The sequence below is a fragment of the Marmota monax genome, unplaced genomic scaffold (assembly GCF_021218885.2).
Source record: "Marmota monax isolate L192 unplaced genomic scaffold, Marmota_monax_Labrador192_F-V1.1 WCK01_AAM20220418_F8-fsc00011, whole genome shotgun sequence".
In the NCBI taxonomy this organism is placed as follows: domain Eukaryota; kingdom Metazoa; phylum Chordata; class Mammalia; order Rodentia; family Sciuridae; genus Marmota; species Marmota monax.
Window position 1 is genome coordinate 10,401,170 of NW_026693082.1, and position 15,161 is coordinate 10,416,330.

General features: G+C 38.6%; 1 protein-coding gene across 3 annotated transcripts in view; it reads right to left on the reverse strand.

Moving 5' to 3' along the window:
• Nucleotides 1–983: 983 nt before the first annotated feature.
• The window catches only part of Dclk1 (doublecortin like kinase 1), a 344,423-nt gene continuing 330,245 nt past the window's right edge, over nucleotides 984–15,161 (reverse strand). For all 3 annotated transcript variants that reach the window (XM_046454160.2, XM_058582536.1, XM_058582537.1), the window contains one exon: nucleotides 984–6,660. In XM_046454160.2, the coding sequence (XP_046310116.1) occupies nucleotides 6,496–6,660 (165 nt within the window). In that variant the 3' untranslated portion in view covers nucleotides 984–6,495. The remainder of the gene's footprint in view (nucleotides 6,661–15,161) is intronic.

The following is a 15,161-nucleotide window of genomic DNA, read 5'->3' on the forward strand; positions in this document are numbered from 1 at the left end:
ATCCATTTACCTCTATATCCATGACTACTTTTTCTGTACATAATGAGTGCTGCCTTTCCAACTCCCGGTCCAAATGGCCAGCAATCGTGAAAGACCTTTCCTTTCCAATTCCCATATGTGACAGTTTTATCATCTTCAATCCCAGAGTTGTGTTTGAGGTTTTTCATGTCAAAGTCTTTTTTTTTTCCCTGATGGCAGATTTTTGGCGAGGCTGCCATCTTTATAAAACAAGGTAACGGTTCTTAGGAAGAAATCACTTTAGCTATTGTTTCACAGCAGTTGCCCGAAGAGTCTAGAAAGGGCCTAGTGATTTCACTACAGAAGAGTAACAGGGGAAAGAGCAGCTGCAGCAGCCTGTGGATGGCATGGAAGGTGACTGCTAATTTTACAAGTGCGTGGAGATATTCTGGCACCTTCTAAAAGACACCAGGGGACCCGCAGTTACTCTTCCTGGCTGACTTTTCAATCTCCTAGCATTGAGAAACTCAACAGGAAAGAACTTCATTCCACTGTGCAGTTTTGCAATTTTCTCTAAGGTCAATATTACATGTGGAATGCCTAATGGGAAATTGCTATAAAAATGGCAGCTAATTACAGGTTAGTGGCTAAAACAACACTCTTCTCTGGAGAGCTTGTGCATATAGGTTGAAGGATAAAATAGGGCTGAATGGTATTTGATTTCTTTGTGTTTATCCAAGTCACTGGCCCAGGCAGGAAGGTAATATATGAAAAGGGACATTTTTGGAATAGCTGTTTTTGAATTATGCTCATGAAATACACACTGTGCTGTGGAGGACATGTGGGAAAGCTACACTCTGACCGCATGACTAATTTTTAAAGCCTCGCCTAGAGAGAGTTTCCCCCAAGAACACAGCTGGGCTATTCCTTCGTGGACCGAATGTGTCAATTCTGAATTGAACTAAATGAAATTTCACTCCATGATAGCAACGTGAACTGAGGAGTTAGACCCAGCAGCTAGGGTATTATGTAGTAGTTCATACACCAAGAATTATTATTTTATTAACTTTAAGAACATGTTTTACATAAAAACAGGCAACATCAAAAAAGCTCAGCTAATAAATAAACATATCACAGATGACTTCATTCCACATTAACCTACATTTATTAGCTTAAACTGAAGGATTAGGAAAAAATTGGATCTCATTCCACCTTTAATCATAGACACAAATCATTTGAAAGTTATTTCATTAGGATTCTGAAAATCAAAGATTAACCTACGCCATCTGATCCATGCAGCAAGTGATAAATTCAGTATTTTCAAAGGAAACATTGATTTTTTTTTCTTCTTCTATCAAATTGAAACCTTTTGGAAACTTGTTTAAGTGCAAGTTTCCAGTCCATCTTTTTAGTATGCATGAGCAAAATACTATTTAATTTCACACTCAACTAATCTTTTAATAATTTTCTTTCAGCCAGAATGAAAAAGGCTATTATTAATTTCCTAATAAAATTTTTTTAAAAAGTTATTGAGGATATGACTCTAACCTTGGACCAGTTTCAATTTCTTTTTATTTATTCTGAGAATACATCAAAGATTAATGTCAATGGCAAGTGAGAAATTGTCCCTAGGGAACTATTCAAGGTCTTTTTCTTACCACATTTGATTGAATTGGAATGAAATGACATTATTAGAGTCTTTAACATCACTTTTATAATTCTACTTTCTTTTAATACCAACAGTGAAGGCTTTAGAACTATTACTTTAAATTAATAAAGTATATCACAGACAAAAATATACAATTTTACATTAAAGCAACATTAAGGGTCTCAGTTGACTAAAAAAAGAATATTAAGGAAATTTACAGATATAGTTTAACATTGGAGATTGCTTTTCCTTTAGGGAAAAAGAATGAAACTAGATCTCTCATTTGTCTCTATGGGCAAGATATTGCAAACCTCATGATCAAAACACCTGCCAGTTAGATGCTCACTCACTGAAAAAATCACCACACCAGCCTGAGAGTAGAAGCCAACAGCAACAGAAAAACAAACAAAGACACTCCAGCCAGAGGCATTCTAAGTTTTTACACTGCATTTCCTGTTTCCCACCAGTTTATGACCCTTAATGTTACTGAATGGATGGTTGCATATTTGAGATGACTAAAAAATAAAAGACTGGCTTAAAAGCACCTCCTCCTTCAGTGTGTAATTACATACAAACTAGAGATTCCATCTGACAGTCCCAAGGACCCGTTTGTAACTGTTCCATGCATAAGCACCATTGAGCCAATTTTTAAAGCACTTTTGCAGTAATCAAATGTTTAGTGTGTCCTCAAGTTTCATTGATTTATTTGCTTTTAAATAAAGAAAGTGTGAAATGTATTATTTTATGCTATCCACATTTGAATTGACCAAAAATGTTACTTTTGGAAGTGCTTTTAGTCACTATTTTTCCCCATTGGACTAGAACAGCTTCATGAAATTTGATGATTAAATAAGGAAATCCATATATCCAAAGAAGCATATATCTGACCCTCTATACTGCATGCAAAGTAAGGGTCTATTTGAGTGTATTTTCCCAAACTCCTAAGGGAAATGGCAGATCACACGTGTGGTAAAGGCTGACCTTTGAACTGACCAAGTTTAAAAAAAAAATCTTCGGAAAAAAAAAAAGAAAAGAAAATAATGTAGCCGTTTACAAAATGAATAACTTACTAATTATAGAAAAGATACGTTATCTACATTGGATGCCAGGTGATCCATTAAAAACATCCACAACAAAGAAAATACATCCAAATGAATAATGATGTTAAAACTATCATCCAGGATCTGGTTATTTTACAAAATTCTGAAATCACAATTAAGAACACATACTGGATTCTTCTTCTTTTCTTTCTTTTATCAGGAGAGATGGAAAGAAGTTGGGAAGAGAGGGAAATGAACCTTCACTCTCTGGTACAGACCCTGTATAGCAAACTTTGGCCTGGAGCACATTTTTATGGTCAAATTAAAAACCTTTGAGAATAGGAGTTTATCATGGAAATGCTGACAGATCCTTACCCAGAGAAGGGCTAGGGGCAACACAATAATATTAAGAAAGCTCTCCCTCAGCACAATCCAGCTTCGACTCAGGGGATACAGTTGTCTAAAGGATGCCGTTGGCCAGCAAACAACCGTGATTTAATGTGCTTGAGCCTTGGTATACAGTAGCGCCGTGACCCTCAAAGTCAATTTTTCTTTTCTTTTTTTTTCCTCAACTGAAATATGCCTCAAAGGGTAAAGGATTGCAATTTTAGCCTTCATTCATGGATATATTGCTTTCTTTCAACAATATCTGAGGGGCCTGTTAACCACCACCGGTGGGGGTGCTGAGCAGGTTGCAGGAAGGTTTCATTGAATACAAAACACGGAGTGTTTTCAGTAGTTTATTCACATTTTTTCCTTCTGCTTATTTTAATATGCACCACGTGTAAGTTAGATGAGAGCTACGGTAAAAACATTTCCAATGACTGTAATCTTACTTTTCCTTCTAACGATCTGGAGCAAATCACATATTCATTGACCATGATGAATAAAATGATTTCTGCTACAATATTGAGAAAAAAAATGTGTTCATTAGCATGAACAGTTCTCATCTACAGAGATGATTTATACGATGCAAATAATGAAGGAGTTCTTCCTCAGCTAGTCTACTATTGAACTGAAAAGATGAATCTTAGAATTCCCTTGAAAATATCATATGGTTGGTCATATGTCAGTAAAGGAAAGACAGTTCCCATCACCAGGCCACCACCATAAGAGCTATATTCAATACCTGAAAAAAAATATGGAAACACTTGTGGCGATGAATAAATTGATAATTACGGAGATACACTGCCGTAATGGTACATATTTGTTCTATGATAAGTGAAATAAAAAATAAGATCAATTTGGTTATAGAAATTCCTTAAAGAACACCACCACTTAATTATTTCAAACTTGAACTATCCCAAGAATGTCGAGAAAAAAATGAGAAAGCACTGGTTAAAAGCAAAGCAATCTGGATACACCAACGTCATCGGCATGCCTTGTGCTTGTCTATTAACCCTCTGAGTACATCTCTGACATTCGAGATCTTGGTAGCTTAATGCTGGAAAGATTCCATTCCATCTGATTACTCAATATTTCTACTTGACAGGTCACATTCCACTGTTTATTCAGCATAGATCACTCCAATTCTACAGGGAGGCATCGGGATCCTCATGCTGCATGGTCCCTGCATTCTTCTGAGCTGCCTCTCTGCAGCATGCTGAGAAACACTCCAGAATTCCCCTTAGATGATAATGGAAAAAGGCCTGAGACATGCATTGTAGGTTCTGTACACTCAATACTGTAGCAACACACTTTACGCCCATGTGTGTGGGGGGGATTCAGAGGGGAAAAAAAGGAAAACAACAATCTACTGCAAGTAGGTCTCTGCCATAGGATTTTTTATATTCACATATTTAGAGTTGAGGCCAAGCTAAAAACCTACTCTTTCACCTTGAAACGGCACTTCACTTAATAATTTCAGAGAAAGCAGTAAGTTCAGACCAGTTCAGTATTCTTTACTAAAATGGAATCAACCTATACACTGACATATTTCCTGGTATTTTGTGCCCCTTGCCCCCCCTCCAAAAAAAAAAAAAAAAACAATTCAACTGATTTGCTGGTTTATGCTACTCTATGATTTTAGGTGTTATAATTTCTGGATTGTCTAAAAGGAGAGAGATAGGGAAAATTAAACCCTTAGTAAAAGTGGAAGAGCGAAAAACCTAGGAGTTTTGTGTTGCAAAGGCAATGAGATGTGATTTGATAATCTGTCAGAGCATAGACCACAATTTAAGTATTGAAGGGTAAAAAGTAGCAATTGAAGTTCAGTGTGAATTTGGAAACAAAGAACTGAATATAGAAATGTAATTCAGAAATTTTAAGACTCTGTGATATTAAAGCATATTCAAAACTGAAGAAATAAGTACTGCTCAGCCATCCAGATGCAAATTTCATGAGATATCACTCACTGATTATTCTCTGTATCACAGAGCTGAGCAAATCTTAGGAGAACATTTGATTTGGGACCCTGCCTCTCCTCCTCTCTGAGTTCTGCTGTAATGAACAGGAAATGGTAATCCCCTGTTCTGAAATGGGATATGTTCCAGAAGAAACCCAGGCCTGGAGTTTCTCCTACCAGTGAGAGATTTGGTAATAGGAGTGGAAATTCGGGTCTCAGACCGGACTTAGTCCAAAGACAGGAAAACAAATGTTTCCGCACATGGTTAATGATAGCGGTATATTAAAAAGAAAAATCATCTTGGGGAATGGAATTTTTATCCTTAGGGCCATCTTCTAGGTGTTATATCCTGCTCTTCCAGAGAGACTATATAAAGGTGCACATGGAATTGGTTTAGAACATTCTGGATTGTGTTCCTACATGCTTTCTTCTCAGCCACCTTGCAAATCCCTTGCCTCTAGCTCCACTGTGCCCCAGCTCTTCCATGAATGGATTTCATACTATGTGTGGATTTCACACTGATGACCACAGAACCATGAAAAAAAGCAGATGAGAAAATGTACAGGATCTTCTTTCCTCTTTCCATTTGAAATCCCAGCCTTATTGAGCACCTGGCAATTTATTGCTCTTTTCTACCAGTTGTTTCTTTCCTGTAGATGTTTGATACTGAGCAGACAGACCCTCCCTCACCAAGCACAAGATAAGCCATGGTGATCCCTGGAGGGTCTGTGCTGGCACTAGCAGCAGCTGATGTAGAAGCAGCATTTCTGAGGCGTCACCAGTACATCTTTGTATGGAGACAGTTTGTGGGGAGAGGGCACCGACAATTTCCTGGGTCAGGCTGTTTGCCACAAACCCAATTCCCTCCACTCCCCACCATGCAGGCCTCACTGCAGCAGATGGTTATACTTCTAAAGAAGAAAAAAAAAAATCCCTTTTCCTAATAGGATCATGAAGAGGAAAGAGGGGTGCATATGCTGAAGTTATAAACCTGCCATGTTCTAAACCCACAGAAAAGGACAAGCAAGAGATCATTCTAGATCCCCTTCTTGTCTGGACGTTTCAGCATTTTAATAACACCCCTTGATCTGCAGTAAAATCAAGAAATATGTGCGTATACATCCAAAGGCCTGAAAAATTCCCCAGCAAGGATTCTCAATAAAATTCTATGCACTCAGAGGGTTAACATGTGCTATATTACATACTGCAGATCCTAACTTGACTGATGAAAACATTCATTGCTTCTATGTTTAAAAAAATTTGCAAATTAGCTTTAACCCTTTGAGGACCCTATTAGCAGCAAATTACCATCTTCACAAATGACACGTGCCATCTCATTCAGTAAAGGGAAATCGCTACAAAGATACCCGAAAACACACTTTCTCTTCTGCCATTCAAGCATTGAGCGCTAGACAGATCAGATGAAACTGTTTCACATAAATTTTGGGGGAAAAAATCTCAGAGTCTCAAAGGGTTAAGCTAGGACTTTGAGTAAAAGGGGCTTATTAAAAGGGTGAGTTGGGGGAGCGAACAGTCTCGGAGGAGCTCGGGGAGTAGTCTTCCGATTCCGAGTTGAGTTCTGGCGGAGCTGGCTGTGCCTTGTACCGGCTCCTCACATCCTGGTTGCGTCTTCGTCGGAAAACCTGCCTCTCCTTATCAAGAGCGGTGGTCTAGCAGGGGCATAAAATGAGAAAGAGGACAATTAGGCCGAAGGCAATGGCAGGAGGAACTCTTTCTAGAACTTCCTGAAGTTGGAAAGATATGCTGGCCAAGTTAACCTGTCCATTATGGCTCATGTTTTGTCAACAGTCGCCACGGTTGGGGAACTCTTTGCTCCCACAAAAGGTGCTCCTTAGACATCTGCAGACACAGGCAGGATGGATGATGTCACAGGTTGGAACTCTCCCTGGACCTACCCAGGCTTCTGCCACCTCCACATCTATTACCCTTGGTGGCTCCCAGGCTCGCCAGGGACATCCCTGTGGCAAATGGTAGTCTCAGTCTTTTTGTGTGTGGCATTTAGGGATGCTCCCCAGGCAGCCCTGATCAACATGCAGCTGAGGACAGCTGAACAATAAGGATGAAAAGGTGATGACGTTGCTTGACATGAAAACAGAGCCACAAGCTCACCCTGTTCTTTTAGCACCCCCTTCACTTTTAAATGATTAATACCATTATCTATTATCTTATCATCTATTGATGAGGAGGAGTGTCTGAATATCTGAAATTGAGCATGGCTTTCAATGCAATTAAACCAAATGGAAGCTTTTCCATTCGCAAAGTTCACTTGGCAACGTTCATTTTCATCCTAGCATGTGGCCGTTTATGAAAACTGTGATTTGCTTTTGTAGGTGTTTGAACTCCTAGCTCTATGCCTCCTTTTCCAGAGGAAACCTCAGATGATCCCCAGGATGTTATCTGACTATAGCTCTGGAAGTTATTACGACATCAGAATGAAGAACAGCATGACTTCATCACAGATTTAATGGGTGTGGGGAGGAAAGGGGTCATTATAGCGAAACCTTACACAGAAAGCAGAAGAGCAGGTACAAAGCCTGAAGAAAAATATAGAATACATATAAAAGTCGAAGGCGTGCTTGTTTGAAAGTCCCTCTTTAAAAGGTTGTAGCCTGGAGGTTATTCTGCTTTTAAGAGATTACTTTTCTTCTATAGGGATATATGCCTCCATTTTTTCCTCTTGAAAATTTACTGTTAGCTTCTTCAAAGAACTGAGATAAATTTATAGCCAGCCTGGTTCTGAGAACAAAGTGAAAACTAAGCCCCTCATACAGTTGTGGTATAGTATTTAGAACAATCTTAGATCTAAAACGGAGCAATCAAAGTCCCAAAATGAAGTAATAAAGAGAGAAATAGAGACAGAGTGTAGAACCAGTATAGTAAATGGCTTCATTAGCCTGAACCGTTCTACTTTAAAAACTATCCACACACTGACTAACAGTGTTACAAACCAATGAGGACAATAAACTTTAATAACTCACTTCTCATTTCACTAGATAGCTAATACTATGATTCAATAACTAGTTTGTTGAAATGTCTACCTTTGATTTTTCTACTTGTTGAATTTTTAAGGACCCTCGTATATATAGTTCTTTGTCTTATACTCAACGATTTTATGATATTTTCAGCATCTTAAACCTAAATTCCTAACTTTATTTAAAACATTGTAAAGTTACAACACATGGTATTCTGCTTTCAAAGCAAACTGAACATGTTCTGTTTGTGTGGAGTTGAATGTTTGTAAAAAACAGATGTCTATTTAGTCTGACTTACATAAAAAGCATTCTGTTGTTAATCCAAGGGTAATATAAACTCTTCTCCTGGTCATAAAAATAGTTCTATTTCTACCTTCTTGAGGAAGAAAAAAAAGTCACTGGTGTTGGGCTGCATTCTGACTAGTGAACACAGGCAGTCAGATGTGGAAAAGGAAAGCACACAGGGCCAGTGGCCAGGAATGGCATGTCCTGCCTGTCACTGGCTGTGAGAACCATTCACTCAGTTCTCTCATCTGTTAAATAAGGACCTGGAATATTTTTTTTCCCTTCCTTGAAGAGTTGCTGTAGGTAAAATGGATGTATAACTGCTTTATAACACTCAAGACTTCCATAAATGTAAATTATTCATTTTTTTTTGTAAACGAGTATTTTTAAATTAGGTAACTGCAGGTCACAAGAAAGGAATGCAAAATTACAATCTAGAGTACTTTCCCTCCCTCCCTCACTACATTGGCACTGTCTTGATATTTAATATACTTTTCCATTCAATGATTCAATAACTGACTTGTTAAAATTGACATCTACGTTTCATTCTTCTTGTTGAATTTGTATAGACTTCATAGATGTACCTTTTGGTCTATACCTATCAATTTTATGATATTTAGGAAAATCCACTCAGTTATCCAAATCACGCTCTTGGCTGCAGTCACTGAAATAGGACATTTCTTCACAAATACCATAATTCAGTTTATGCAGAAGCTGGTGACCTTAATATTGAGCCCATGCTTGGATGATCCCATTATACTCATTTTCACCTTCATTTCTTTAAATCCTTGGAAGAGCAATCATATTCTCTTTGTTACTTGTCCCACTACCAGAGAACTCTTGTCCTGTTCCTGTTTAAATGGTCAGTTCTGCCCACTCCTGCCAAACTTGCTAGTTAGCAGCTTTCTAAATGTTCACCTCTATAGATGAACTTTCATGCTCAAATGCTCCTGAACTTTCAGTTGCATGGTTTCCCAGTATTCTCATGACACTTATTCCTGGAAAGATACCTGGGTCATGAGCACATGTCATGGATTAAAGGTGGCTGTTTCTATTAAATCTATAGACTTAGAGTCGAAAAAGGCTGTATAATGCTTCCTTGTCCAATGCTGGCTCTGCACAGTCAGGGAACTGAGGCCCAGGCATGAGGAGAGACTGGCCCGTGTTGTATTGCTAACTGGGAATAGAACTCACTTCTGCAGAAGGCTTAAGCAATTCCTTCCCATTTACTCTGAAATCTAGTGGAACAGAATAAAATGAAGTCCTTGACTCTAGTAACTCCCCACTTCTCCAATTCCATCCAGAGTGGGCTGAGAAGACCACAGGGACACCAAGGACCAAAAACAAGGGTGTTCCCATGCTGCTGATCAGAGAAAATTTTCTTAGGAACAGTAGGTCAAGATCCACTGAGTCCAACCCCATTCTAAATTTAGGGGAGTGTAAACTCCTAGGGAGATCTTGTTCTGTGACAGAGATGCAGTTTCCTACTCATCCAGGTTCTCCTAATAGTCTCAAAAAAGACTGTGACTAATGTTGAGTGATCCCAACCGATTTACTCTCAAAGATGTTGGAAAGGGTTTCTCTGTCCACAGGCCTCTTCTCCCTGGGCTACTCTATTCTCAGCTCTGTGGACTGGTTCATTTTAGAAAGTTCTTCCTTTTTTGTTTTTACAACAGTCTGGTACATACTGCTATTACTCTGCATCCTGCCTCCACAATCAAGTCTGTTTTCTTCACCACACTGTAGGCTTCTTTGAAAGATCAAGTCTTGGGCATCCTCTCTGTATTCTCCACAGTTCACACAACAGATACTCTATAAACTTTGTGGCTTTTAAAATATTGGACAGTCCAACAGAGGTCACCGATTTCTCTCTGGAGCACCGAACCCCAAGTACCTCCTGAACACAGCTGACAGGTCAATTTCCACAAGGTTCAATTTATTTACAATTTCTCATAAAGTCCAATTCCTTCTCCTAACCTTGGCAATGTGCTTACAGTGAAAACTTCCAGTGTCTAGTTCCTGTTATTACTCACAATTATTCTGTGACATCAGTTGGCTTATTGTCTCCCTTTGAGCAGACACTAGATTTTCTAGTACAGAATCCATTTACTCTGCTACCTCTATTAGCCATTTTTAAATTTCCCTTTGAACACCTCTTCACTTCCATACTCTATGATTCCAGTAAAGGTGACCCTCGCCCATCTCTGGGGATGGGGCAGGAGTGGGTTTGTAACCTAGGAACAAGCCCAAGTTAACTTCATTCCCTGACAGCCATGATTGGCTCAGATGGGGACACTACCTAGTCATAGGACACAGTGAGACCTTTTGCTGGGATTTCACTTTTACAAAGAACCCCAGCTTGGAGCTGCTTCTCACATCCTGATACCATGTGGATTTAAGATTAAAACCAACTTGGAAGCAGATTTGAAGGACAAAAGGAAACCAAGCTTTGAACAAATCCATCCATCACACAAACCAGATCCTACCCATAGACCTTTCTGGTTATGTAAAATAATAAATTAGCTTCTTGCTTAATCCATTGTGTGGTTTGGGGCTTTTCCCCTTACCATCCAAACAGTCTTGCCATAGCTCTGAGTGTACTTTAGTCATTGTCACCTCTGAATTTTGACTCAAACTGTTCACCAACCTGAAATGACCTCTCACCCACTGCATCACAGTTTTTTTTTCCCCCTAAATCCCTCAGGCAATAATTGTCTTGGTTTTGGCACTTAATTGCATGCTGACTTCTTATTACCTTTTCTGTGCACATTTCTCCAACATCATGTAAATTCCTCTATGGTACAATTTCAAACTTCCCTACATCTTCCAGAATGCTTAGCAGACTGTGGTATACATATTAGACATGTATTGCATACTTCTTAATTAATATGTAATTTTTAGGTGATTATGTACTTTCTGAATAATGAAAACACAAAATAGAAACCCAAAAAACTATGACACAAAAAAGTAAGAAGTTGAAGTTACTGAGTCAATACTTATGTATGCAATTTGTTTCTAATGTCAAATTCTTATTTCAGATAAAGTGGATATTCTTTTATACTAATGCATTTACCCATTCAAAAACATCTCCTCGTGTCCAAGCTCTTATCACAGTAAGCAGCATTATTTGTCTTTAGAGTTTCAATTGTGGCTGTAAAGTTAACTTGCCTCCACACGGATGCATTCACCCTTTACAACTGAATTTTGTAGCCCCTGAATACAGTCCAGGAATGAACAATTCAGCAAGAAAATAGAATATATAAATATATACACTGTTATATAGTTTTGGGGAGATACTGTCATTAAAAATGTAGTCCAACTGATACCCCCGAAGCATTTAAAACATAATTTGTCCTCTGAAGGGTTGCACCACAAACTTAAATTCTGGGCCCTTTCAACTTTTTCTGACAAGCAGTCTTACTCTATATTAATCACAAAAAATTTCCAGATGTCATTTTTTTTTAATTCAGAGGTACTCTACCATTGAGCCAGATTCCCAGCTCTTTTTATTTTTTATTTTGAGATAGGGTCTCCCTAAATTGCCCAGGTGTGTACCACCTATCTTTGTAAAGTGAGTATGTCTTCAGGGACAGGTTTGATGTTCCATTAACACTTCAAGACTTCCTAACAGGTTTCTTACTTTATTAGTTATTTTGTTCATGGCTTGTAGCTTTGGTGGAATGGGCATGCATGAACTTGCGGTAGAAATCTCAAGTGTCTCCTCTATAAGTTACCACTTAATTAAGAGTTCCTGAGAGAACTGAAGACTGTGTTATCACATTTTGGTGCTAATTATCACAGGTTAGAGGGGAGTAAGAAATCTCTTGAGATTCTGGTGTTGGCTGGTACCACCAAATACGAAGCTCTAACCTAGTTACTTTAAATATGTATGTAATTGTGACCACTATGCTGTGAAGTGGGAAAGAACTAGTAGTTGATTAAATGGCATGGAGAAATGAACTAATATAAACCTGTTATACACAGGAGAAATGCTGTATATGCCTACCTCAAACTGTGAGCCTTTGACTATCAAAAGCCCCTGATAACTACTAGAGCAAGTGTGAAATTGAATTCTAGTAAAATAATGCTGGTAACCTCAGCCTGTACTCAGGTGGTCACATGCATGGAAGTCTTAGAGAAATTAATATCCACCATGTTTCAGTACCTGCTATAACGCCAGGCATACATAAATAAAAGGCAGTGCCTGCCTAACCAGGAGATTTATTCCAACAATAGATCTACCTAATGAATTTGGCCAGTGGCCTGTTCTGTTACAACGAAATGATGCTGTCTTCCACACAGTGCTTGGATATTTTAAATCCTTGTTTCCTGATATTAAATTTGGAAATTAGCATAAATTCACATGAACTATCCATCTGGTATATCCTATGTAATGCTAAAGGGAAATTTCAGCAATACAGGAGGAAGGTCAGGAAGGAATCAAGAATATGAATTGCAGCATTAGTTTTGTGTTTGCTAGTCGGAATCACCCCACATCTCCATAATGCTTGTCTTGTCGGGTAGCTTTAGTTTAATCCCCTTGGAAGCAGCAGTAGGTAGTAGTCAGGAGAATTAGCTTTTTGTCCTAGCTCAGCTAATTATGTGACCTTGGACTTGTTTTCTAACCACACAGAGCCCCAGTTTCCACACCCATAGACTGAGGGGGCGGGGCTATCACTCATGATCTCTAGGGAGACTTTCACCTATGAAATTCTATGCATATGCTTAATATCACCATCAATCTACCATAATGGGTTACGTTTTTCTCTTAGCAAACAATAGGCCTTAGAGTCTATGGATCAAAGATATTTCTGTTCTGCAATACAGGCAGGATTCACAAGGGATGTACCTCATTTTAGTTGTGAGGCAATGTTTTCTGTCACAGCAGTAATTATTGTATTTAAGTAACTGCATTTTTCAGAGGCAAACGTTGACTGCTTTTCCCTTTTTGCTTTTCTTAATTTATTGCTAGCCATCACAAATAGTCTTCATTTCATTAATAAAAGAACATTATTGTGCATTTTGCCTTTTAGCCCATCCATTATTCATACTACCTAGGAGACTGAACCGGGGATGCAGCTGCTGGGGCATTAATCTCAGGAACCCTCTCCTTTGCTTACCCTCACTCTGTAGGGACTCAGTTACAATTTGCTTGCCATTTTGGAAATGTTTTGCTTGCTAGTAAAATTAAACTGACAAATCGATTGAAATATTCACCTTCCTCATTTTATTGGGCTTACTGTCATGCTTATTGCAGTTCTGTTTTGTTTTGCTTTCAGATCCTTTTGGGGCCTTGGCAGGATCTGCAGAGTATCTGGAGACCTGGCATGGATTTTTCCTAGAGTAAAGAAGACCATTAAAATGACAAGAGGCAGCCTGTGTGGGATGTAGTTGAGTTGCCTTCCATGCTACTTTGTAGATATGACTCTCTTAAATACTATTCCTCATTTTCCTGGGAAAGCTGACCCTGTGCTTCTGTATCAGCAGTCTCAAACATAGGCTTCTTCTGCTGAGCCAGTTTTTAAGAGAATCCCCATTAGCCCAGGTCTACACTTGGGAATCTGATGGCTTCCCATCAGAGTGTTACAGTCACTTAGGGGTTAAACTCAGGCCTTCAGTGGACAAAATTCATATATGGCTTCTGCCTGGCAGCCCATTCTTTCCTACAGAAGCCAGAAGCTAAGCAGAGCTCTCATGGTGATTGCTCTTCTTCATTCTAGCGAGGTAGAAACCACAGGGATTGTTTGTCTTAAGAAAATCTATAAAAATTTAGAACTTGTTTAGCAGGTGACAGAATAACTCCTTTTATTGCAAAAACAAATTTAGCTTTTCAAAAGGCTTACTTCTGGGTTGGTAAAAATGGAATGTTATCCTAGAGCATCTCATGTGACTTGATTGCCCAAATTTTAAAGTATCCCAAACCTTTCAAAACATATCTATCCTGAAAATCAGTGGAAGAATAATCCCATCTCTGGACAGTTCAACATTTCACTTATTCATTTAACAAATATTTAGTGAAAGCCTATTCTGTGCCTGGCATTCTTCTGGGTGGTGGAGATAGTTTTAGCAAGTCCAATGAGTGATCTAATGGAATAAGCATCATTACGGGGGGTGGGGGGGGGATCTTTACAGATCTTTACAGAGATCGTTACAGAGTTGGGAAGATCTTTCTAGGAAGGGTCAGATAGTTAATAATTTAGGCTTTCAGACCATAAAATTCTCTGATACAACTATTCAACTTGGCTATTGTAGAGTAAAAGCAGCCACAGGCAATTTGTATATGAATGTATGTGGTTGTGTTCCAATAAAGCTTTATTCATAAAAATAGGCAGTGGCCTAGATTTTGTCAATTGTATCCTAGAGGAGAGTTTCTCAAACTTACATCTCATTGGGAATTTTTGGTTCTGGCTACTTTAAATGAAACTTAATGTTAAAAATTCTCATGAAAAATAAAAGTTGCTCAGTAATTTATTCCAGTCAGAGCATTAAAAAAAAAAAATCATGATTCTATCTTAGTCACACATTCTTTGATCTTGAGAGAGATCAAGTTTCTCAGGAGACGGCCTCTACTCTAGAGTGGATAATTTTTTTTTGTTTTTCTTGGAAGTGAGGAAAACACAAAGCTATCTTTTCTGAGTTATTTTATGGGCTGGGTCTGTGAAGACTTTTGTGTACATACAGCTCACCATGGATTTGGAAGCCAGATAATACTCTTCTCCTGTTTCTAACTGGGGGAAATTGAAAACCAGAGAAAGAAAGAATATAACTTGCCCAAGATCACTCTGCAGGAAGCAGGGCAGACTAGATCCAAACCCAAGGCTTCCTAACACCAAAGCCACAATCTTTAAATCTTTCCCACATATTCACACCTGAGAAAATCTGAATCACATCAA